General features: G+C 47.5%; 1 protein-coding gene across 3 annotated transcripts; it reads left to right on the top strand.

Moving 5' to 3' along the window:
• The first annotated feature begins 324 nt into the window (after nucleotides 1-324).
• On the top strand, nucleotides 325-10518 carry LOC148003190 (alpha-N-acetylgalactosaminide alpha-2,6-sialyltransferase 1). Of its 3 annotated transcripts, none has more exons than XM_087575066.1 (10): nucleotides 382-578; nucleotides 5315-5551; nucleotides 5662-6157; nucleotides 6855-7023; nucleotides 7111-7282; nucleotides 7865-8003; nucleotides 8335-8438; nucleotides 8636-8725; nucleotides 8811-8910; nucleotides 9060-10518. In XM_087575066.1, exons 3-10 carry the CDS (start codon nucleotides 5984-5986, stop codon nucleotides 9228-9230), a joined length of 1119 nt encoding a protein of 372 aa, XP_087431192.1. In that variant the 5' UTR covers nucleotides 382-578; nucleotides 5315-5551; nucleotides 5662-5983; the 3' UTR covers nucleotides 9231-10518. The 3 variants fall into 3 exon arrangements, with proteins under 3 accessions (XP_087431191.1, XP_087431192.1, XP_087431193.1); XM_087575067.1 differs by lacking the exon at nucleotides 382-578 and adding an exon at nucleotides 2694-2748; XM_087575065.1 differs by lacking the exon at nucleotides 5315-5551 and having other exon boundaries at nucleotides 325-578.
• The last annotated feature ends 14777 nt before the right edge of the window (nucleotides 10519-25295 follow it).

Here is a 25295-nt window from a genome sequence, read left to right as displayed (position 1 = left end):
GTGCAGACATGCGCTACCACAACTGGCTTGGCATAGGTGCTGGGAACTCAACAAAGGTCCTCATGGTTGTGTGGCAAATGTTTTACCCACCATGCCTTTCCCCCAGAACTCTATTGGCACCCATTTGTGAAGTCATCCATTGGCCCTATATGAAAACTAGACTTAGACACACATATTTCTGGTGATGTTCCAGGCACAATTTCTGAGAAGTTAAGAAACACGACCCTAAAAGGCAACTGAGTCTGGGGACCCTTCAATTAGAAATAAAACCTATTTGAACAGAAAGACTTTCTCTTCCTTGAATGTCCCGCCCTTTCTTTATCTCTTCTGCTCTTTGGAACAGCTCAATGTTATGCTAAAGGTTAGCACTCCCTCACCCTCCTACCTGAACAGAGGCGATCTGATTGCTGCTTCAAGGAGCTTACTCTCATCACACATGCGTTTGGGGGCCAGCCGTCCACCATGAAGAGCCCTTGCAGAGGGCTTTCCTGGGGTCAAACTTTCCTGCTTCTGACTGGGTTGACATTGCTCTTAATCCTGCTCTCCATTGTTAAGGAGACAAGAACAAGGGTTTCCAGGTAAGAAGATGCCAATCCTGTCCTTCCTAGAAAGAGCACCTGAGGGGAGGCCTGGGGAACTCTGAGACACCTATGGGTTCCAGGGGTGTTAAGGTGAGGAGTCTCATAAAGAACTGGGAAGGAACTGGTGGTGTTGACCAATATATCTGGGATACCAGGAGGCTTGTGTGAAAAGTCAAAGAAGCTTCTAGTAGGAATGACCTGCAGGAGAATCACTCCAGCTCTGCACACCCAGTCAATGCCACAGGCTCCTGAGTTAAGAGGTATGGTAAACAGCTTGGTACCTGTTGCTGTCTAGATACTTCTGAAGCTCAATACAGTCATCCATTGTGTGACACACAGAAAGAATTCAGAGCTGTGCTCTTCTGTCCTGGTCCTCATTGACTTGGGAGCTGTGGGAGCCCCTTCAGCAGGAGTCAAGAACTGGAACACACATTCCCAGTGTAGACTATGATATTGTCAGAGCTGTGGGGAGGTGGGATGGGGTGAGGGGCAGGATCCTGAAAAGTGACTCAGGGGTTCCCTCCTCAGAGTGGAGGGATTTTCCCAGGAAAACCTCAGATACTGACTGTTGAGGCCATGTCGGCAAGATCTGGGGCATCCAACAAGCTGACTGAACCACAGAGCAAGTAGGAGCCTCTCTGTCCACGCCAGGTGGTAGAGTATATAACCTGAGGAAAGGGCTCTGGAGGAGGTGTGGTTCAGTGGTAGCGAAGTTTCCCAGAATCTCTGAGGTCCTGGGTTTATTTCCAGCAGTGAAAAAAGGAAGAAGGGAGTGGATAGAAGGACAGATGTATCGATAAATAGATTTATAGATTGATTCATAGTTTATAGCTTGATATGTAGGTTGATAGATACATAGGTTTACAGATAGATAGGTTGATAGAAATATCAGATAGGTAGAAAAATAGATTTATAAATATATTAGATAATGTTAGGAGCCATAATAGGACCAGCTAATAGCTAGCAGGCAATCTTCTTGAGATGATCTGTTTCAGATTAATCCGCGACAGATTTGCTTTTATAGACAAGGACCTAAGAGAATTCATTTTAGGAGAGATTCCTGTTATTGATATGCTTTTCCTGTTATTATTAAACATATATAACAACCACTAGTTATTAGCCCGCCCTTTTTAGCAAATCTCTGGAGGTCTATGAAGATGCACTGTCTCGTAGTGATGCTGTGTAGTCAAATAGATGACTTATTATGTTTTTTTTCTTTTTCTTTTTTCCTTTTTCTTTTTTTTGGAGCTGGGGACCGAACCCAGGGCCTTGTGCTTCCTAGGCAAGCACTCTACCAGTGAGCTAAATCCCCAACCCCGACTTATTAAGTTTTAATGATGATTCTATACGAATTCCTAAAATTATATCAGTGATTATTAAGCTCTTTGGTAGTAGGACTGCTATTCGATCCTCTTCTGATGGTCAAAAGTTCAGTGAGAACTCTGCAGTCTCCCATGTGTCACCAGCTAATTGCTCTGAGATAGTGACCAGACTTTGTCCTTCTCCGAGCACATTTCAAGAGGTTGTAAAACAGTTAACAAAATGTCATAAAAAGGGAATTAACGACTTATCATAGATACTAGGACAGAGGATAAAATATTGACTGGGTCTATATATACAAAACTTCACCAATAACTTAGCTGTGGCTTTAAACCTTCAGTGAACCTGTGGAGCTGAGACAGGTGATGGGTGTTTAGCCAGATAATTACTCCTAATGGATATGAATGCAAACTTTCTCTGTTGTAAACTTCTATTTCAACTTATGATTTGATTTTTTGTGTGAACTTGTGATGAACTTTGTAACAAGTGATCGTGTGTTCTGAAAGATGTTTAAGTGCTGAAGACAAAGAGAGGAAGAGAAGAATTTTTTTCTTTTCCCCTCTTAGAATTTTCCCCCCCTCTCTACTTAGGATCTTTCTGCTTTTCCACGTTTTCTTAGATAGCTTTCATAGGAAACTTTTTACAATTTGGTAATAAATACTGTAATCACTTTTCAAAGTGTCCCTTTTTCTTCAAATGACTTCTGACTAATAGACTCAAAGCCAAGAATCTCAGAGTTTCTGCTGAGATTGTACAAAGGCTATGTACGTACTTAATCCTTTGCTGTTTTAGGAAGAGGTGCTTGGTGCCAGAGGCTGCAGTTTCCAGTCTCAGAGGATCACAGAAGGTAGATCAGCCACAGTAGCATGGTAACTTACACATAGATAAGTAAACGTTTTATTAACAGGAACCCTAAATATCTCGTAAGACAAAGTCTTACCCTCTGCCAACACTCTTCCCATTCCATGCCTCATGAAGAACAAACAAGGAAGAACAGTCTGCTAGGGCTGGTGGCAGGCAAGATAGACAGAAAGATAGATGATAAAGGATAGATAGATAGATAGATAGATAGATAGATAGATAGATAGATAGATGATAAACTGAACACAGGCAGACACACAGTGTCTAACTATATAAACCAGGCTAGACTCACACTGATGCTCCTGCCTTAGCCTCCCAGGTGCAGGGATTACAGGCATGCACTGCCACTCAAAACTAGAATGAGTTTCAATCAGCTCAAGTGACTGTAACATGAAGCCTGTTGAATACATTGCATATAATTAAGTTACAAATGACTGACAGAGGGAGAAATTGCCATGGAGAGGTCTCTGGAAGAGGGAGAGTCTAGTAGGGCGCCGTGGAGGTATGCACACAGACAGTATGCAGTTCGGTTGAGTGAACAGTAAATGGCCTGCAGCAGACAAGGAGTCTACAGAGAATGAGCTCACATAGAAAATCCCCCAGCCTTCCTCAATGGGGAAGTCACTCCCCACTATGGAGGGCTTCCCCTCTAGCCCAGGAGATAGGTGGGGCTAGTGAATGGTAGCAAAGGATTTTTAGAGCAGAAAGGCAGCTTCAAGAAGGCGAGGGTTTGGCCCATCCAGTGAGGCAATCCAGGGCAGGGGCAGAGAGATTGCCTAAGTAGTTAACTCGGGCAGGAAGTGCTGAGGGAAGAGACTTCTGCCACTGAAGCCCAGGAAGGAGGGACAAGAAAGAAGTGAACCTGAGGAGACATTTTAAAGGAGTGGTGGGAGGAAGAGGGGGCACAAAGGTGACTTCAGGTTTTACAGCTTAGAGGGGTCACCGTGCTACTTCAGGGGCAGAAAAATGGAAGCAGTAAAAATCAGTAAAAACCAGAGAGCAATAGACAAGTGGAGTGGAACAGCCATGACTTCAAGCACTGGGGTTGGTGGACCTTGAGTCTGAGGCTAGCCATCACCACACAGAACCCTGACTCAAACAGCAAGGCAAAGCTTTGAAGGGACTGGGGAGATGGCTCAGTCAATCTAGCACTTGTCACACAAGCACGAGGATCTGAGTTCGATTCCTAGCACTCATGTAAAATCCAGGCATGGTGGGGAGTGCTCCAAATTTCAGTGCTTGGGAGGTAGTGACAGATAGATCCTGGAGAGACGATGGCCAGACAGGCTTCCTTAGCAAGCTCTAATCGAACAAAAGATCTGTCTCAAAGACCAAAGAAGAAGGTTTCTAAGGGAGACACCCGAGGCCATCTTCTCGTCTTCACATGCATGCACACACGTGAACACACACACACACACACACACACACACACAAGCACATGCACACACATGGGCACATAAACACACATGAGCACATACACACTCATGAGAACATGAACGCACATGAGTTCATGCACCCACATGAGCACATGCACATACACGAGCACATGCACACAATTACACATGGACACACATGAACACATGCACACATGAGAATGTACACATACATGAGCATATGAGAACAAGCACACTCATGAGCATATGCACACACATGAGAACATACACACGTGAACATATGCACACATGAGCACATATATACACATGAGCACATGCACACACATGAACACATGGACACACATGAGCATATGCACACATGAACACATACACACACGTGTATATGCACACAAATGGGCGCATGTACACACATGATGAGTACAAGAACACATGAACACATGCACACACGTGCATATGCACACACATGGACATATGGACACACATGAGTACATGCACACGCATACATATACACTGACACATACACAGGTAATTTAATAAAGTTTAAAATGCTGAAAGGGAGCTGTGAAAAGTTTACATTGCTTTATGAGGCTCATTGTGAAGGTGGCAACACCCTCTTTTATGATGACATATCAATTCAGAACTGGGGTCACTCTGTGTGTGACTTTGATCTTTACAACGGTACAAGTCTGATGTTTGCAAACTTTTCAAAGATGATAGATATGAGGTCCATAAAGGTCAATGATGGTCCTACCCAATCTGGAGGCTGCAAAACAGAGGTTAAGGCCCTGGATGCCATTTTTACTCCATTTCTTCCTGAGCTCTTAAGAGATACAAAATCTAACAGAAGAGAGCAAGTCATATAGCTGAAGAACGTGAGGGACTTGTGTGTTCAATGGTCTGCTGTTGTTATTAGTAATGAAGTTAAGCTGAATAGTTGTTATAGAAGAGAGTGGAAGAGGTACAGCACGTAAGGGGAGTGCAACGAGATCACAGGGACAGGATCACTTAGGGACGTGAGACTCATGGGAGACTGAGCAAACCTAAACCAAAGAACTATGGGACTTGTTAGTTTCATTCTGTTTGTTGTAAGAGACAGGCAGATGATAAAGTTATTGGTGCACAAGCATGAGGATCTGAGTTCGAGCCTCACACCCACAGGCGCCAGCATGTAATACCGATGTTCAGAGGCAGAGGATCTGTGGGGTGCGGTCGGCCAACCACTCTACCCAAGTCAGTGAGAATCGGGTTCAGTGAGAAACTCTGTCTCATAAAATAATGTGGAAGGTGACGAAGGAAGACGTGTGGGCTTGCAGGCGCAGGCACGGCTGTATTTGTGGTATGTTGTTGTTCACTCTGGGAGCTGAGGATTCAAACCCAAGAGCTCACGCTTGCAGAGTAAGTAAGAGCCCACGCTCTACAATCTGAGCAGTCTCCTCAGCCCGCTAGCGATGTGTGTGATGGTTTTATGGAACGTCCAGCCTTCATCACTTGTTCTCTGTGTCCAGGTACCAGTTTATAGAGGACAATGAATCAAGTCTGCAGGGGGTTCCACAAAAGCCTGCACCACAAGGACCCATCGTGACCCTGCCACCCACAGTTCACAAGAAGACAACCTCTGTCAGGACAAAGGGGGTGGAGCTGCAGAAACAGGACAGAGCGACAGCCCAAGTAGAGCGAGGAGAGGGGGCGGAGAAGAAGTTGCAGGCTATAAGGCCAGCACCAGAGAATCCTAAGAGCAAGACAGACCCTGAGGTAAAGACGCCTGCTTCAAAACATCTGGACAAACTACCAAGAGCTACAGGAGCACTGTCAACAAGGAAGACACAAATGGCCACAGGAGCTGCCCCAGTCAAGAAGGTGGTCCAGCCCACCCCAACCCCTGCCTCTTTCCCACAACCCACCACACAAAGACGCCAAAGGTTGAAGGCCTCCGACTTCAAGTCTGAACCTCGGTGGGATTTTGAGGAGGAATATAGCTTGGATGGGGGCAGCCTACAGACGGTGAGTCTGATCCTTCGCCATGATTCTGCACTATGCAACCCAAGCAGCCCTTTCTGCCCGTGCTCAGCCTGACACTTGCTATGGGCCCACACTTCCTTCTCCTAACAGCCAGAGTCAGGGAGGAGAAGGCAGGTCCAGATCAACATCTGGACAACTCAGAAAGCTGTGGCTGGGAAGGGATTTGTTTGGGAACCGTTGAAGAAGATGTGGGGCAGGACGACATTCTGTGAGAAGAGAGTGTGGCCAGGTCTGGGGTTCAGTACACGGGACTAGCAGACGAGAAGACACAGCCTAGTGCACAACTGTTCCCCTCCCAGGGGTTCTCGAGAAAAGCTGCAAACACTCAGCCCCACGTCACCTCCCTAGTCCTTCTCACCCCGCCGGGATGGAAATACTGAAAAGCTGCTTGTGTATACACGCAGAGCAGGGTCATTCCCCATCAGAACAGTGCACACACGTGTGGCCTTCAGAATTGTAAGGTGGCACTGCTTAGGAGCTGAGAGGGCCCATTTTCTGGGACCAAGATGGACCCAGACATGGGGAGTTAGGAAGCCAGACCCTGGGGTCCACAGTGAAAGAGAGTGTAGGGAGCAAGAACTTTCAAACTGCACCCCCTAAGCCCAGCCTCTGTCTAGTGGAACCCACCCAGCCCCTAGCCACTCCATTGCCTGACCTTTAAATGTCTTCCTGCACATAGACCTGCCCTGGCTCTGTGAAGATCACGGCTTCCCATTCACCATGGCTACAAAATATCTTTCTGCCCAACATCACTCTGTTCCTGGACTCTGGGCGTTTCAACCAGAACGAGTGGAACAGGCTAGAGCACTTCACTCCACCCTTTGGCTTCATGGAGCTCAATCAGTCCCGTGAGTCCTTTCTTCAGAGCAGAGGGTGGCTGGTTTCCTGCCTTGGGTCAGCCTCCTTCCTCTGAATGGAGCCCCGTTCTGTTCCAGTGGTACAGAAGGTGGTGAGCCGTTTCCCTCCGGTACCCCAGCAGCAGCTCCTCATTGCCAACCTCCCTACTGCGTACTTCACGTGTATCTCCTGTGCTGTAGTGGGCAATGGAGGCATCCTCAATAATTCACGTATGGGCCAGGAGATAGACAGCCATGACTACGTCTTCCGGTATGTTCTCCCTCCGTTGCCTGTAGATACGGGCTCTTCTGGGAGACCCAATAAGTGTCCTGTAGTGGTTCGAATAGGAATGACCCGCATACACACATCTGGGTGAATGCTTGGCCCATGGGCGTGGCCTGATTAAGAGGTGTGGCCTTGTTGGAGTGGGCGTGGCCTTCTTGGAGGAAGTGGGTCACTGTGGGGGTGGTCTTGGAGGTCTATGCTGAAGCTCCACTAAGTGTGGCATGTAGTCTCCTGCTGCTGCCTGTGGATTAAGATGTAGCACTCTCAGCCCCTTCTCCTGTACCATGCCTGCCTGCAATCCACCATGTTCCTCACCACGATGACGAGGGACTGAACCTCTGAAACTGTAAGCCAGCCCCAAGGAAATGTTTTCCTTTATAAGGGTTGGCATTGTGGTCACAGTATCTCTTCACAGCTACAAAACCCTATGTAAGAAATGTCTCCATATATTTATCTAGAAAATGGAGCATGTCTACAACTCCTGCCTCCCCGCCTCACCTTTCTCACGGGACTCCACAAAAATGTCTCTCCTCCATTCACATCATCTGGTTTGATTTTTCTATACAGACTGAGTGGAGCCGTTATTAAAGGATATGAACAGGATGTGGGGACCCGGACATCCTTCTATGGCTTCACTGCCTTCTCCCTGGTCCAGTCTATCCTCATTTTGGGTCGTCGAGGTTTCCAGCATGTGCCTCTGGGGAAGGTGAGAAGTGAGGAATGGGCGTGGCCATAAAGTCCCTGGACAGGGGAGGCCACTGAGAGTGAATGGGCGTGGCCACACAGCCCGGAAGACAGAATAGGCATGGCTATACAACCCTTAGACAGGGTGGGCATGGCTACATGGCTTCTGGACAGGGGAGATAGGTATGCCTTGTGTGGATGGAACCTAGATCACCACAAGCTCTGTTCACATGAGGAGGACAAGAGCAGTGACAACAGCTACTAAGGCCATGGGATAGTTAGGGAACAGTCTCGAGTGAGAAGTGGGTTACCTTCAACTCAGGGTCCTCAAGGCAGTTCTCCTTGGTCTTCAGGATGTCCGATATCTACACTTCCTGGAAGGCACCCGGGACTATGAGTGGCTGGAAGCTATGTTCTTGAATCGGTCCATGGCGAATACTAAACTTTCTTGGTTCAGGTAACCACTTTTCTCCTCCTGCCCCTGAAACACCCGGGCCAGACTGAGAAGTGGGTGACTGACTTCAAAAGGGTTAGTCAGGTGGGACTGCCTCTGTGCCACGTGGTGATGGGAAAGCAGTCACACCATGACCACGACTTGGCCTCCAATGGCCCCAGTGAGAGAGCAGGGTCTGAGTGACACATCTCTGGCCGCAGGCATAGACCCCAGGAAGCCTTTAGAGAGGCCTTGGACTTGGATCGATACTTTCTGGTACACCCAGACTTTCTCCGTTACATGAAGAACAGGTAAGAATAGGAAGCCCACAGGGGGGCCGGGTGCCTCTCATCCTGGCTGGCTCCTGACAGTTGGGAATCTGGCTACTTTGAACAGGTTTTTGAGGTCAAAGACCCTGGACACTGCCCACTGGAGACTATACCGCCCCACCACTGGTGCCCTCCTGCTGCTTACAGCCCTTCATCTCTGTGACAAGGTAAGGCTGTGAACCCCTGACAGGAATGGGGGTGAACATGTACGCCATAAGGACCTGAGTGCAGAGCCCTCAGGCCAGGAGCAGGATAAAGGGACAGTGCCTCAGGAGGCAGCCACTCCAGTCCCAGCTCCTCTTCCATTTTTCTTCAGGTGAGCGCCTATGGCTTCATCACCCAGGGCCACGAGCGCTTCTCTGATCACTACTATGATGCATCGTGGAAACGGCTCATCTTTTACATAAACCATGACTTCGCGTTAGAGAGAACGGTCTGGAAGAGGCTGCATGATGAAGGCATCATCCAGCTGTACCAGCGCCCATAGAGTGGCAAAGCAAAGAACTGACCAGGGCCTGGATCGAGGTTCCCCTCAATCACTTACAACAGGGGTGTAAGGGTTCCTCAAATGCTCCTTCCTGTCTCCCAGACTCAAACCTGCTCCATGCCCTTCCAGAGTCCCAAGGAACAGGTGTGCATGACAGAGGGTTTGGAGTCCTTTGGAAAATCACCATAGGCTCTGGGCATTTCCTGCTCAAACCGCAGCCTTAGAAACAGAGCCAAACCCCAAACAATTTAGTCCACCTTACTTTACTTTTCAAACACTGCCTTCAGAACTTTGGCCTCTGGAACGCAGAGTATCAGTAAAGCCCAAATCGAGGTGCTTATTAGTGGGTGGAAGGAAAACAAAGCGAGATAAAAACCAACTTCATTTAGATTTAGTGTCCAGTAGGGTACCATACTGCTTATGATTTGCTCAGACTGCAGTAGCGACTCCGGCCGGCAGGGGGCGGCAGCTGGGCGCCCGAGAGCAGATTGACTTTTGCTTTGCTGGAGCAGCGCTTCTTCAAGGTGGAGCCGGCCCAGCGGGCAGGGTTCAGGGCTGAGCAGGATGAAGTCCAGGAGGACGCTGCAAGCTGAGCAGGACACGGATGGCTCAGGGGTTAAGAACACATGCTGCTCTAGCAGAGGACCTGAGTTTGGATCCCAGTGGCTATGTTACACAACGTTCAACTGCCTGTACACAGGTGATGTCCTGGCTGGTTTTAGGTCAACTTGACATAGGATAGATATGAGACTTCAACTGAAAAAAATATGCCCTAAGATCGGGCTGCAGGCAAGCCTATAGGGCATTTCCTTAATTAGAGACTGATGGTGAAGTACCCCACCCACTGTGGGCGGAGCCATCCCTGGGCTGGTGGTCCTGGGTTCTATAAGAAAGCAGGCCTAGCAAGCCATGGGGAGCAAGCCAGTAAGTAACATCCCTCCACGGCCTCTGCATCAGCTCCTGCCTCCAGGTTCCTGCCCTGTGTGAGTTCCTGTCCTGACTTCCTCCCGTGATGAACTGGAAGTGTAAGCCCACCGATCCCTCGCATCCTAAGCTACTTTGGTCATGGTGTTTCATCACAGCGATAGTAACCCTGACTAAGACAGGTGATATCCATGGGCTGGAGGGACGGCTCAGCGGTTAAGAGCACTGGACGCTGTTCCAGAGGTCCTGGGTTTGATTCTCAGTCCACACTTGGAAGTTTAGAGACATTTATAACCCCAGATCCAGGGGATGCAATGCTACTTCTGGCCTCTAATCAAGTAAAGAATGTTTCTGCAAAAGGTGACTCAGTGCAATAAACTTCTTAGTCGCCTGTCTACACACACCACACAGACACACACCACATGGAGACATACACAGACACACGGACAGACACACACACACACAGACACAGAGATAGACACACAGAGACACACACACATAAACATATAGACACATAGACAGACAGACACACACACACATAAACATATAAACACAGACACCACATAAACACATAGACACACAGACACACACACACACACATAAACATATAGACACACAGACACACACGTTCACAGAGACACTCACACAGACACACACACAAACACACAGACACTCACAGAGACACAGACACACACCACACACACACACACACACACACACAAATAGACACACACACACATAGTAATTTATACTCAGAGTGCAATTCCAATAAAATTGGTAAACTGTTTTCTCTGGAGTGAAAATTGTCCCTAACCTGACCCTCGATGAATGAACAGTAAGAACAGCCAGGAAACTGAAAAAGAAAACCATCAAGTAAAAGACTAAATAAATGAAAACCACATTGTAAAGGCTTTGTAGTTAAAGCAGGGCAATCCTGAAGCAGAGGCAGGCAGATCTCTGTAAGTTAGAGGCTAGCCTGGTCTACATAACAAGTTGCAGGCCAGGCCTGGTCTGTGTATCAAGTTACAGACCAGCCAGAGCCACACAGTGGGAGTCAGTCTCAAACCACAAACGTTAAACACAGAAAGTGTGGACAGAAGGAATAATGTTGCAGGTCTGCAATCCCAGCACTGGGAGGGAGGCCCAAAGAGGAGCTAACCTAAGCTACACAGCAAAACTATGTCTCAGTAAATGAGTTGACTGGTTAGTTAGTAACTCATGCAGTGAAGCACAGTACAGCCGGAGTATTTAAGACCTGAATACTCCATAAAGGGCTGGAGAGGCGGCTCATCAGTTAAGAGCACTTGCTACCCTTGCAGAGGACCAAGGTTGGGTCCTAGCACCCATGTTGGGTATTTCAAAACTGCCTGTAACTTCAGCTTCAGGGGGTCCAATGACCTCCTTTGCCCTTTGAGGGTACTGAGCTCTGCACAGTGCAGTAGAAGAATTTTAATCCAGCAACATGGCTGCTCTGGCGAGGACTGAGATTCTAAGACATGGTTTAGCTGGAATGCGGACACGACACACACCTTCAATTCCTCTGGCTGCAATAGTACACACCTTTAATCCCAAACAATGGTGTCTGATTGAAGGGTAGACAAAGGGAGTCAAAGAAAGATTTGACAGAATGGGTCAGAGATAGGATACACCTAACTCTCATGAGAACAGCAGGTGACTTATAGAGCACAGAGAGAGTTCAATTCAGTCCAGTTCCTTTTGGAGCAGAGCAGTTGAGTCTGGGGCGGTTCAGTTCATGGAGTTCAGAGGCAGTCTTTCCAAGTAGAGCAACTCAATCGGAAGCTAAGAGAAGCCAGTTTGAATCAGTCAGCTTGGAGAGGCCAGCCAGAGTTCAGAAAGAGCTAGAAAGAGTGAGTTTATCCAGCGGCAAGTCTCGGAGGCTGAAACATTCCAGGCCTAGGTTAGCAGACAGAGGCTGGAAGCTGAAGCCTTTAAGGTCCAGGCTTGCAGAATTTTAGATTGTATGGAGGCTAGAAGCTTCCAGGCCTAGGCCCAGGGATAGTTAATACAGAGTTAGAAACACTCTGGGCTCTGCTCAAGCCGTGTATTAGAACAGCTTGGGTCTGGCTGTCATCTCATCCCCTCATCAGAAGAAATAAAAGGCACATTTCCGTGGTACATACAAACAGGCTCATGGAAATATACACATAAATAAAAGTAAACAATTTTTTTAATTGAAAAGCAATCCATTTAGAATAAATTAAAAACACCATATAAGATGAAGGAAGGTGGACATAGAAGGACTTAAACACCATAAAATAAAATGTCCCTCATTTTCCTTCTGAATCTGGTTTTTAATTATCTGTTTGCTCATTCCCTTGAGAAAAAGTCTTTCTATATAAACTTGACTGCCTTGGAACCCACTGTGTAGACCAGGCTGGCCTCAAACTCAGAGATCTTCCTGCCTCTGCCTCCAAGTGCTGGGATTAAAGGTGTACAACATTACGGCTGGCTGCCTTTAAGTTCTTTTATCTATGAGACTAAGAACCTACAAAATGGACTCTGCTCGCTAGTAAACTATTGTATTGAGTGGGGATATCAGTATGAATGGTTTTAAATAGAGGTCAGATAGAATTACATGTGTGTGTATATTTGTAGATATACTCATGTGTGTGCATTCATGTGTGTATGCGTTCATGTGTGTGTACACGTGTGTGGGTGTTCTTACGTGTATATTCATGTATGTGTGTATATGCATGCATGTGTGTACTCATGTATCTGTGTTCATGTGTGTATATACATGTGTATATATTTGTGGATATATATTCATGTATGTGTGTCCATAGGTGTGTGTTCGTTTGTGTGTACCTGCCTCTGTATATTCATGTGTGTGTTCATGTGTAAGTATATTCATGCATGTATATTTATGTGTGTGTATTCGTGCATATATGTGTTCATATGTGTATATTAATGTGTGTACATGAATTTACCTACCTATGATGGTCTAAATCTGTTGCCTTGAAGCAGGAAGGGAAAGAAGGGAGGACTGAGTAGGAAGAGAAAAGGAGACCCTTAGGCAGCAGTGGTGACGCACACCTTTAAATGCCGGCACTTGGGAGGCAGAGGCAGGTGGATCTCTGTGAATTTGAGGCCAGCCTGGTCTACAGAACTAGTTCCAGGACAGCCAGGGCTACATAGAAAAACCATGTCTTGAAAAAAAATAACAAACAAACAGAAAGAGGAGACCTGTCACTTGGAATCTACTGAGGCAAGGCAGGGAGAATTCTCATGCAATTGGCAGTTGGGTATTCCCTCCGCACTAACTTCCCATCCTACGGTTTTCTGGGATTCTCCCCGGAAACTCCATTTTTCAGGAAAGTACATATACCAAACCTGTTGTAGAACCCTAGTAGCTTCTAGTGTTAGTTTATCAGACTGTAAATTCATCCAGGGCCTCTCAGGATCAGCTGTCAGAGAAGGAAACAGAGGTGGAAGGGTGAGGTCCCCAGATACCCACTGGACGTTGGGATTTCATAAGCCTACATAATTCCAACATAGTCATTACTGGAACCCTTAAAGGACCCCGACAGGACGCCCGGTGTCTTTCTCTTTACCCTCAGGCTCAAGCCTCTGTTGACATTTTTGATATTTGGGGTGGGAGGGGGTATATGCATGTGTGAGTGCAGTACCAGGGGAGGCCAGAAGAAGGTGTCAGATCCCCTGGAGCTGGAGTTGTGAGCGCTGGAGCTGAACTCAGGCCTTCTGCAGGAGCAGCAAGTACTGAGCCATCTCTCCAGTCCCTCAAAGTTTTAATAAAACCCTAACTCTGATTCGCTCTACCAGCCCATACCTTTCAGTGTTGAAGCCGCGAGTCCCAGTTTGTCTTGAGCAAAGGTTCCTAAAACTCTAAGCCAGTGGCTCTCAACCTTCCCAACTCGGCAGCCCCTTAACGCTGTAATTGACCCCCACATGGAATTGTTTTCTTTGCTATTTCATATCTATAATGTTGCTTCTCTTATGAATCATAGTGTAAATATTTTTGGATATAGTTTTTGCAGAAGGGGTTGAGAAGCACGGGTCTAAGGGAACTCAGGTTGATGAGGGTGGTAGATTGGAGCTGTGACTCTCTCCACCCACCACAGACAAACTAGCAGCGTCCAGACGTTATTTAAACCATCGAAGTATTTGTTTATTCCACCCGAGATTCTGCACTGCCAAAAATTCACCTGGATGCTGGGGCTGAAAGCTGGGGCTGACACCAGTGAAGTCATTAAACTCACGGCTGTCGGTTTTGAACTGTCTCTGAGCTGGTCATGCATGTTCCAATGCTGGCTTAACATGGAGAGGGAATCAGGGGTTTAACTCAGTGCTAGAGTGCTTGCCTACCAAGCGCAAAGGCCCTGGGTTCACGCAAGTCCTATGCGATTTGTTTCTGTTCTCCTGCGTGGTTCTCCAGAAATTAAATTCAGTATGTTCGAGCTGTCTGGGTAGGTAACTTAAACTCATGTCAAAATAGCAATTTGTCAGTAAAGATTGGTCCTTTAAAAATTGGGTGAACCTGGTGGTGATGGCACACTCCTTTAATCCCAACACTCAGGAGGCAGAGGCGGGCAGATCTCTGTGAGTTCCAAGACAGCCTGGTCTACAGAGTGAATTCCAGGAGAGCCAAGGGCTACACAGAGAAACCCTGTCTTGAAAAACAAAAGAATAAATAAATAAAATTAACATTAAAAATTGGTGGGGTTTTTAAATTTTTGTTTGATTTGCTGCCTCACCCAATTTAGTGTGTGTGTGTGTGTGTGTGTGTGTGTGTGTGTGTGTATGGTGGATGTGACATATATGTGGTATGTGTGTATATGTGTGCTTGTGGTATGTGTTTGTGTCCGGTATGTGTGTGGTATGTGTGGGTATGTGAGTATGGTGTGGGTGCGTGTTTTTTTTAAAAGATTTATTTATTTCTTATAGATGAGTACACTGTAGCTGTCTTCAGACACACCAGAAGAGGGCATCAGATCCCATTACAGATGGTTGTGAGCCACCATGTGGTTGCTGGGATTTGAACTCAGGACCTCTGGAAGAACAGTCAGTGCTCTTAACCGCTGAGCCATCTCTCCAGCCCCGTGGGTGCGTGTTTTGTGTCTATGGTTTATGTGTGTATGTGTATGTGTGTAGTATGTGTGCATGGTGTATGTGGTATGTGTGTGTGGTATATTGACATGTATGTTTGGTGTGTGTGAAATGGGGGGGCATCTATGGTGTCTGTGGTGTGTGATGTGCGTGTGTTTGTTGTATCTATATGGTGTGTGCATATGGTGTGTATGTATGTGCATGTGTGTGCAGCATCTGTGGTGTGCGTGTATTTCATGGTGCCTGTGTGGAGGCTAAAGGAAAACCTAGAGGAGTCAGCTCTCTCCCTCTACCCTGTAGGTCTTAGGGAAGTGAGTGCCTCAGCCCTCTGAGCCATGTCAATGGCCAATTTAGTCTTTTTAAAATCAAAGTCAAGAAGTAAAGAAGAGGAGGAGGAGTGGGGAGGAGGGGGAGGAAGAAAGAAGGGGAGGAAGGCAGAGGAGGAGGAGGAGGGAGAGGGAGGAGAGGGAAGAGGAAGGCAGAGGAGGAGAAAGGAGGAGGAGGAGGAGGAGGAGGAGGAGGAGGAGAGGGAGAAGAGAGGAAGGCAGAGGAGGAGGAGAGAGGGAGGAAGAAAAACTGCCGCAGCAATCCAGGAGCTGCGTTGAAGGACTCTCTTTCACCAAAACCCACATAACCTGAGAATGAGTGTAACTCTTCTCAGGAGAAAATTTCAACAAACTCAAACAGGAACGGATGCTAATGTGACCACCAAAAGAAAAATACCAACAAGTAACTGTACGTGGAACCTAGAGATCAGAAGTCAGTTTCATTCCTCTCCAATAATTTACACATTCGGGCTGGAATCATCACTAGACAGAAAGGTTTACGACGTAATCTCCACCTCACGTAAAATACTTTGTAATGCCTGTGAACTTTGAGGAAAGCTGAGTGCTTTAGGTAGGGTTTTATTGCCACCAAGACCAAGGCTACTCTTATATATAAAACATGGAATTGGGACTGGCTTCGAATTTCAGAGGTTCAGTCCATTATCATCAAGGCAGGAAGCAAGCAGTAGCGAGGCAGACATGGTGCTGGAGGAGCCAAGACTTGCACACCTTGATCCGAAGGCAGGCAGGAGGAGACTGGGAGGAGCCTGAGCATAGGAGGCCTGAGAACACACCCCTACAGTGACGCACTTCCTCTAACGAGGACACACCCACTCCAACGAGGCCACACCTTCTAATGGTGCCAAACTTTCAAACAGGTCAATCTATGGGGGCAAAACCTATTCAAGTCACCACACTGAGCAGGGTGCTGGAGAGATATCTGAGTGGTTAAGAGCACCGGCTGGCTGCCATTCCCAAGGATACAGGTTCGGTTCTCAACACCCACATGGTCGTTTATGAGCCTGTTACCCTAGCTCCAGGAGGTCTGACACCCTCCTCTGGCTTCTGAGGACACCCACACTCTTTGACGCATTCGCTACCCATTCACACGGACATACATAAATATACATAAATAAAAGTAATCAAAATAAAGGTTAAAAAGAAGAGCTGAATTTCCAAGGGTCCCAAGTGGCTAACTGGGCCTATGTTCAAAATGGAACCTGGTAGCCATTTGATGCCTCGTCTGTCTATTCCTGGAATAACCACAAGCTGAACTCTTGTAGCCCTCGCCTGGGCATGTTCCTGGGTCGGCTGCCAAGATAAACAGGCTCTGGAAAGTTCTATTTTGCTATCAGGACCTGACCTGCTATGACTTGCAGTCAGCCAATCAGGACGGAGTATTTGCTAGTCATCGACACCCCTCATCTACATAGCTGACCCGGTGGAATCCTGGGCTAGGACTTTATAGGAAATAGCCCTGCTTTGTTCCTGGACATCATGGTTTTCTTTGGGAGTCGGCACTTCCTGGATTTGAAAACTACATCTTAAAACCTCCTTCCTCTTCCTTTCGCTTGTTTGGTGTGGGGTGGGGTGGGGTGTGTGTGTGTGTGTGTGTGTGTGTGTGTGTGTGTGTGTGTAGAGCACCTTCTTCTGGCCACTGGCAGACTGTCCAGAGAAATTGTAGAGCAGTCTCTAGTTGGCTTGGGAGTGAAGAAAGCTTTTCCCATCGCCTGGAACAAATGTCTACCCTCTCCTTCCGGCAGGAGGACCGTCCCTCAGATATCCGCTGTCACAGCCGAGATGCGAACACAAAGATAGGCTAGCGTCACTCTGGGTACAGGCTATGACTTGTGCGCTGCCTTCTGTTTGTCTAAATGTGGGGCACAACCGCTTTCTCTACTGCGGAGGATGAAGTTACGGCTGATGGCGGTTTTGGACTTTGGGTCTGGAGTCATATACCTCAGAGTGACATAAACAAACCTTTAGGTTTTACTTGGGGGGGGGGGCGGTGCCAACCAGAGAGGTTTTCCTCTTACCACAACTCTCATAATGGAGCAGTCTTCAGGGAAGAAGCTATGGACGTGGAATCCAAAGATCACTTGAAACTACATAGTCTCCGAGTGTGTGCCCTGCACATAAGGAATATACCTGTTCATAAACTTTTTTGATTTGAGATAAGGTCTCTGGGTACCCTAGGCTGGCCTCTAACTCCCTATGTAGCCGAGGATAGCCTTGAGTTTCTGATCTTCTTGTCTCTACCCCCCGAAAACCAAACAAACTGTCCCTCAAAAAACAAAAACAAAAATATAAAAAAACAAGGACTGGAGAGATGGCTCAACGGTTAAAGAGACCTGACTGCTCTTCTAGAGGAACCAGATTCAATTCTGAACGCCCATGTGGTAGCTCACAGCTGTTTGAAATTCCATTTCCAGGGAAGATGCCCTCTTTCTCCGTGGGTTCTGAATGCACAACATACACAGATATGCACACAGGCAAAATGCCCGTTCATATAAAATAAAAATCAAACAAACAGACAAAACAAAAAACAAAAACAAAAAACAAAAAAACAAACAAACAAACAAAAAAACCAACCCACTCACAGCCAGCTTCAGGTCTAGAAGGAGAGGGAGAGAGAGAAAGAATTAAACAAAATCCCTACACATTACAGACCAGTTCAATTCACACTGTTTGTGTGCCTTTAACTTTTCCTTTATGGTCAGGGTTTCTCATGGGCCCGCAACTTACCTGGCCTCATGAGCAGGCCAGGCTGGCCCACCGGAGGACTCAGGATCTACCTGTCTCTGCCTGCCCAACACTGCAATCTCGGCACCTCAGCCAGCCCTAACTAAGAGGGTGTGGGTTGGCAATTGAACCCAGGTCCTCATGTTTGCCTTACAATGCTTTACTGACTGGGCCACTCGCCCAGCCTCTTCCATTTGTGTTCTTTTGTTACCTGTTCGCCACAGGGGTCGAGGCTGTTTCCTGTAAGGTCAGACACCTAAAAGGAAGGAAATTGTGATGATGTTGTTGTTGTTGTTGTTGATGATGATGGTGATGGTGATGATGGTGGTGATGGTGATGGTGATGGTGATGATGATGGTGATGGTGATGGTGATGGTGATGGTGATGATGGTGGTGATGATGATGATGATATCATCATTGGTCTTTATCAATTGTTGGGACCAAGCCTTGGCAGCCCCTGAGCTATGGGAGCGCAGGCACTGGAAGATGTCACAACCACCTCAGTCGCACGCACGAGAATGAGAACAGTCCTCCAAGATGCTCAGCGTCCGTGTGGCTCGACACATCCATCCCTGTCAGATTCTTCTGTGCAAGCTCAAATTCCTTACACCTGCAACGACTCGGCTTCTCAGTGGAGCCATGGGAACACGTGAGAAGCCAGCTCCCCGGGAACTGTAGGAGAATGCTCATGTATATAAAATATAAGTAAAATTCCATACATGTAGAATGGTCTTCCTTCCATGGATGGCATTCTAACCTCAGAACTGTGAGGGCCACCGCTCGGACAGAAATCTCACTCTCGTGTTCCACCTTTACCTTTGCGTTAGTTGAGATAATATCCTGCAATATGACACCGATCGTTTTTTTTAAAAGATTTATTTATTTATTTACTTACTTAATGCATACGAGTCCACTGTAGCTGTCTTCAGACACACCAGATCCCGTTACAGATGGCTGTGAGCCACCAGGTGGTTGCCGGGATTTGAACTCAGGAACCTCTGGGAGAGCAGTCAGTACTCTTAGCCGCTGAGCCACCTCTCCAGCCCGACACCAATCATTTTATATCATTCATTAGGTTTAATGCATTTATTTAATGCATTTCCCGGCTCTCCTTGTCTCTCCCATAGGGCCACGGAGAGCGCCTGAAGACTTGAGTTCAATCTCTGAGACTCACAGGGAAGATGGAGAGAAAGGCTACTGAAAGTTACGTCCTGACCTCACACACGCACCGTGGCACATGTGCGCGCGCGCACACACACACACACACACACACACACACACACACAGACACACACACAGACACACACGCATACACACACACACAGACACACACACAGACACACACACACAGACACACAAACAGACACACACACAGACACACACACAGACACACACACAGACACACACAGACACAGACACACTCACACACACAGAGACACACACACACAGACACACACACAGACACACACACAGACACTCACATACACACACACTCACACACGTAGTTGGTCATACTTTATGGGTTCTATTTCCCACCCATTATCCCTTGGGTTTCACCCCCTAACACTAGATGAGGGTGGAGAATAGAGAAGGGAGAGGGAGAGGGAGAGGGAGAATCCCTGAATCTAATTTCTTTTTATTTCTTCTTGGAGCACAACTACTAAGAAAACACAGCCAACCCCCCTGAATGACCAACAACCAAAAGCCCCACCTCTTGGGGTCCTAACATTGATATCCCCTCTGAAAAGTTCCCAGAACTCTAAGAATTTATTTTTTCCATGTATTTAAGTCCACTGTCGCTGTCTTCAGACACACCAGAAGAGGGCATCGGATCCCATGACAGATGGTTGTGAGCCACCATGTGGTTGCTGGGATTTGAACTCAGGAACCTCTAGAAGAGCAGTCGGTGCTCTTAACCACTGAGCCGTCTCTCCAGCCCCCCGGAATTCTAAACGTCACAAAATCGCAGAAACTGTCTGCAACTGCCAAAACCACCGCTTCTGCTGGAGCACGAGGGCAAATCACAGTCAGCTGCTGCCATCAGTCCAAAGCAGCCCCATGTCCCACCCCTGGGATTAAAGTGAAAAATATTCTTATAGTATTTCTGTGTTTCCAAAACTACTGTCACCACACACACACACACACACACACACACACACACACACACACACACACACACGGTTTCCTGATTTATAGTCTAATTCCAGCACTCAGGAAGCAGAGGCAGGAGGATCACTGGAAATTTGAGACCAACCTGGTTTACCAAATTAAGTTTTGGGCCAGCCAGGGCTACATATCAAGACTCTGTCCAGAGGGGGAAGAGGGCCCAACCAACCAACTAAATAATTAATATAAATATGCAGTGTGATTGTCTGGCTGTGGCGTTCTGGCTGTGTGTAAATGCGGGGGTTGTACTGAGAGCTGGGAACCGGAAGGCCCCAGCTCAGCCCTTTGTACCCGGACTGCGTTTATATTAGCTGCCTGTGGTGGTTTGACTATGCTTGGCCCATAGAGAGTGGTACAGTTAGGAGGTGTGGTCTTGTTAGAGGAAGTGTGTCACCGTGGAGGTGGGCCTTGGAGGTCTCTTCCCATTCTCAGGGTTCGCCCATTGCAGAAAAGAGCTTCCTCCCAGCTGCCTGAGGATGCTGGTCTCTCCTGGTTGCCTTCGGATCAAGATGCAGAACTCTCAGCTCCTTCCCCAGCACCCTGTCTGCCTGCACGTTGCCATGGTTCCCACCACGATGATGATGGACTGAACCTCTGAACCTGTAAGCCAGCCCCAATTAAATGTTTGCCTTCCTAAGAGTTGCCTTGGTCATGGTGTCTCTCCACAGCAGTGGAAACCCTGACAAAGACACTGCTTCAAGGTCTTCCGCACAGCAGCACACCCAGGACACGTGACCCTGAGTTCCACCGTTTTCCAAGCCTGAAGGTGGGAAGGACCATGATCGTGCACACCCTTCTGAGAGAGCTCCCCTCCCTCAGAAGCAGCAGGTCCGTGTCAGTGTAGACACTTCAGCAAGTATCTGTGCCTCAAACTTAAGGGCTAGACAAACCAGAACCGTGCCAAGTGATACAATCCAGTCCAAGAGAAAGGCTTGATGAGGCAGGCTGGGCCGACGAAGTGAGCTTCTGATTTAGACACTGTTTAGTGTCTAAACAGTGGAATTGGTTGCTCAGAGCGCTGAGGATAGGCTGTGCATCCCTTCCGCCCTGGGGATTTACAGATGTGTAAATGCACCTTCACGGCTCAAAGGGCAGTGCTCCCTTGGAACTCGGATGCACCGTCTTCCTACGGTTTGCTTAAAATACAGTTCTGACATTTTGGTTTTGTTCCACAGTGACTCTATTGAACCCCGTTGTAAGGCCCTGATATGTTTGACACACTTGCCAAAATCAACCTCTAAAATTAATCCCTTTTGATCTAGGATTTACTTTCAGATCCCAAAGGGGCCCAGAAGGTTCCTCTGCATCCCATAAAGACATACAGCCGACATATTTATAGGGACGAGTGTATTGGTTATTTGGCTCATGGCCGTATAGAATCCTGGCGCATACAACTTAGGAGGTGAAGTCCTGGTGCTGGAGAAATAGCCCCACGGTTAGGAGCACAGACCGTCCTTCCCAGGGGAGTGGAGTGCGGCTGCCCACAACCATGTTAGGTAGATCGCAATGAGCCGTGACTCCAGCTTCAGGGATCCAGCGCTTCCCCTAGCCTCTGAGGGCACAGCACACATACCCATGAGATAAAACAAACCTTAAGAAAAAGAGAAAGTTGGTAGAGCGCTTGCCTAGCAAGCGCAAGGCCCTGGGTTCGGTCCCCAGCTCCGAAAAAAAGAAAAATGAAAAAAAAAGAAAAAGAAAAAGAGAAAGTTGCAGGGGCTCGGGCGACGGCTTGGTGGGTAAAGGCATTTGCTGCGCTGCCCAAAAGCCTGAGTTCAATCTCTGGGTCTCACCCAGTGGGGGGACAGAACTGGTTCTCTGACCTCCACACGTGCACTGTGGCGTGCACCCGTACATACCATGCACATGCATGCACATACCATGCGTATACACACCAGGCACATACACATGTAAAATGTACACATTAATAAAATAATAATAATAATGATAATAATAATAATAACACTATTTTTAAATTCCCAAGCTCTAATGAAGAAGTGGATGTATTTCTAAAATCTGCTATATACTTTTCCCAATGCTGTGCACGAATGCCTGACAAGATGTTTGGGTTTTTTTGTTGTTTTTTTGTTTGTTCCTTTGCTTGTTTGTGGGGTTTTGTGGGGGTTGATGGTTTGTTTGGTGGGTTTTTCTGGACAAGGTTTCTCTGTAGAGCCCTGGCTGTCCTGGAATGAGCTCTGTAGACCAGGCTGGCCTTGAACTCACAGATCCGCCTGCCTCAGCGCCCCCTCGCCCTCTGACTGACGTGGCAGAGGTATCTTACGGATGGAATGTTTATTTTGGGTCATGACGCAGGGATGCAGGGATGCCGTCCATCACAATGGGGAAGGGAGCGGCTCCCAGCTGTGCTCACATCTCCACCGACCAGGAGAGAAAAGGGCAGGTACCCATCTGTTTCCTTCCCCATTCCTTTCATTCAGACTGGGCCCTGGAGATGGGGTGATGCCACCCACTGGAGGGTGGGTCTCCCCTTTTTAAACAAGCCTTTCTGGAAACTCCCTCACAGATAAAACTAGAGGTTGTGTCTCCTGGCGATTCTAAATCCAGAAAGAATCTCGAGTGAAGAATCATCACCACATCAGTTAAGCACACTGAGGGTAAAAAAGACACAATTAACTCAAAACCGAGTGAACTGGTTTAGGGACCTGCGCATGGAGATCGGAGGCCATCTTTAGATCTCAGACAGGTTTGCAGTAGAACCTTTGAGTCTCCACTGCAGACATACTGACCCTCAGGACCAAGAGTACCTTTGAAATGTTTGCCTCTACTGAGCTACAGTACAGGCTCCTTCTCCCAGCTCTGCACCCAGTCCTTTCTTCCTAGACAGGTTTCTGTCAGCATCTCTTAGCAGGGATAACTGCTAACTACAAAGTGATGTAATTTCCAATCCCTCATGGTATAAATCAATAGGTATGGCTGCCATTTTCCTTTTGAAAACCTCAGGGTGTGTGGGCCATCCTCCTTCCCCTGTTTCCCTCAGCATCTTCATCTCCCTCTTCTGCTTCGTCTTCCTCCTCCTCTTTTCTATTCTTCTTCTTCTTCCTCCTCCTCCTCTTCCTCCTCCTCCTCCTCCTCTTCTTCTGCTGCTGCTTCTTTCTCCTCCTCCTCCTCTTTCTTCTTCTGCTTCTTCCTCTTCCTCCTCCCCCTCCTCCTCCTCCCCCTCCTTCTCCCCCTCCTCCTCCTCCTCCCCTTCCCCTCCTCCTCCCCCTCCTCCTCCTCCTTCTTCTTCGTTTAATACATCCCAGGCTGGCCTCATGGCCTCAAACTTAGCCAAGGATAACCTGAAATTTCCAATCCTCCTGCCTCAGCTCTCCAGTGAGACGGGGCTTCCTGTACAGTGCCAGGTGCTGTCAGCTGCAGTTACTGTGATTTCCTCCATCTTCTGCCCCGCTCCCTTTAGAGCTAGGGAATCTATGTGCAACTCTGTTGTTGATTTTGGGATTGTGTTTTCTCTCCCCCACCCTTACTGGAATTTTCACATAGGTCACATGCTCTTTTTAGGGTTGCCTGATAGATTTTAATTTTAGGATAAAAATCAACGGGATTCAAAATCTTGGGGTCTAGAATGTTCTAGATTTCTGTTGTCGTCGTTGTTGCTGCTGTTATGTGTATGATGCAGGGATACTCATCCACAGCGTGCATATGGAGGTCATTAGAAGATTTTATGGAATGGGTTCTCGTATGCAATCCCATAGGTCCTGTGACTCAAACTGAGCTCCTTGGGCTTGTGTGGCAAACAGCTTCACCCACTGAGCCATCTGACCAGCCCCAGTAGTACAAACTGTAATATCTTCCCTTGATGAGTAAACAATCTGGACAAGCAAGGGCTGTCTCTCTCACCAAGAACTGCTGTGGGGGAAGCCTTTGTTACCGAGCTGCACCTCCTACGTCTCCCGCAGAAGTCCCCTCTGTGCAGGTGTCTGAGAGTTTAGGAGTCACAGCCTGGATCCCAGCCTGTGCCGTTTCTCACCCAGAGAGACACGGACTGGGGTCCCCATCTTAGGCTGCGTTCTGCCTTCCCTGAGCGGTGTGTCGGCGTGTCACAAGAGCCTGGTACCCCCATGGCAGTGAGGATGGAATGTAGCCCCGGAGTTTCGTCTACCTGGGTGGCGTTCCGGTGGCGAGGCGAAATGCAGACCCACAAACAAGCTTCAAAAATTTCACACATAGACAGACAGACATATTGGATGGATGGAGCAAAGCTCCAATGAGCTGGCTCTAACCAGTTTACATAAGCACATACTTGGTAGATGACACAAACTCCAGTGAGCAGGCTCTAACAATTTTATTTTTCTTCTTATCCTTTTTTATACCACTTAAGACAGAGTTAGTTCCCTATGTGGGAAGTTATATATTCCTTAAAAACAATTGACACACAGGCAAAAAACCATATTCTTCAAAACACAGAGTAAGGCCATTACATAAAAGGAGAATCACAACAGGATTACTGGTTGCGTGTTCCTCTTTGGAAACTTACACATAACTCTACATTCCTCATCGATCTTTCTCTCCACAAGTTCATTGTAACCCCAAAGCAATCGTTTTCATGTCGTGGGTCAACAAAGTTTAGGACAAGTCTGTGCCAGAGAATTTTCTCTACGCTTGGCTGACAACCATTTTGTTTACGAAGAAACAGGCCATGCGTCTTAGGTCTTATTTCCGGAGTCTTGTCCAGCTAACCTGGCTGACCCCCTGTCCTCTGTTCTTACTTCATAACGAAATCACCTACTCAGTGTTCATGACCTTCCTTCTCGTGAGGCCCAACGAAACCGCTTACCGCATCCCTTCAGCACAAGATCCAGGAACT

This window comes from Rattus norvegicus, chromosome 10 (genome assembly GCF_021556685.1).
Source record: "Rattus norvegicus strain SHRSP/BbbUtx chromosome 10, alternate assembly SHRSP_T2T, whole genome shotgun sequence".
Classification (NCBI taxonomy): Eukaryota; Metazoa; Chordata; class Mammalia; order Rodentia; family Muridae; genus Rattus; species Rattus norvegicus.
Note: the sequence above shows the minus strand (reverse complement) of the source record. Positions and strands in the feature narration are given on the sequence as shown.

What these genes read in the sequence shown, in the direction of transcription:
- LOC148003190 (XM_087575065.1), top strand. Translation starts at nt 463, where the DNA reads ATGAAGAGCCCTTGCAGAGGGCTTTCCTGGGGTCAAACTTTCCTGCTT. An exon ending in AGCATGTGCCTCTGGGGAAG is followed by an intron (nt 8,004 to 8,334) that starts GTGAGAAGTGAG and finishes CTTGGTCTTCAG; the next exon opens with GATGTCCGATATCTACACTT. An exon ending in CTCCGTTACATGAAGAACAG is followed by an intron (nt 8,726 to 8,810) that starts GTAAGAATAGGA and finishes TACTTTGAACAG; the next exon opens with GTTTTTGAGGTCAAAGACCC.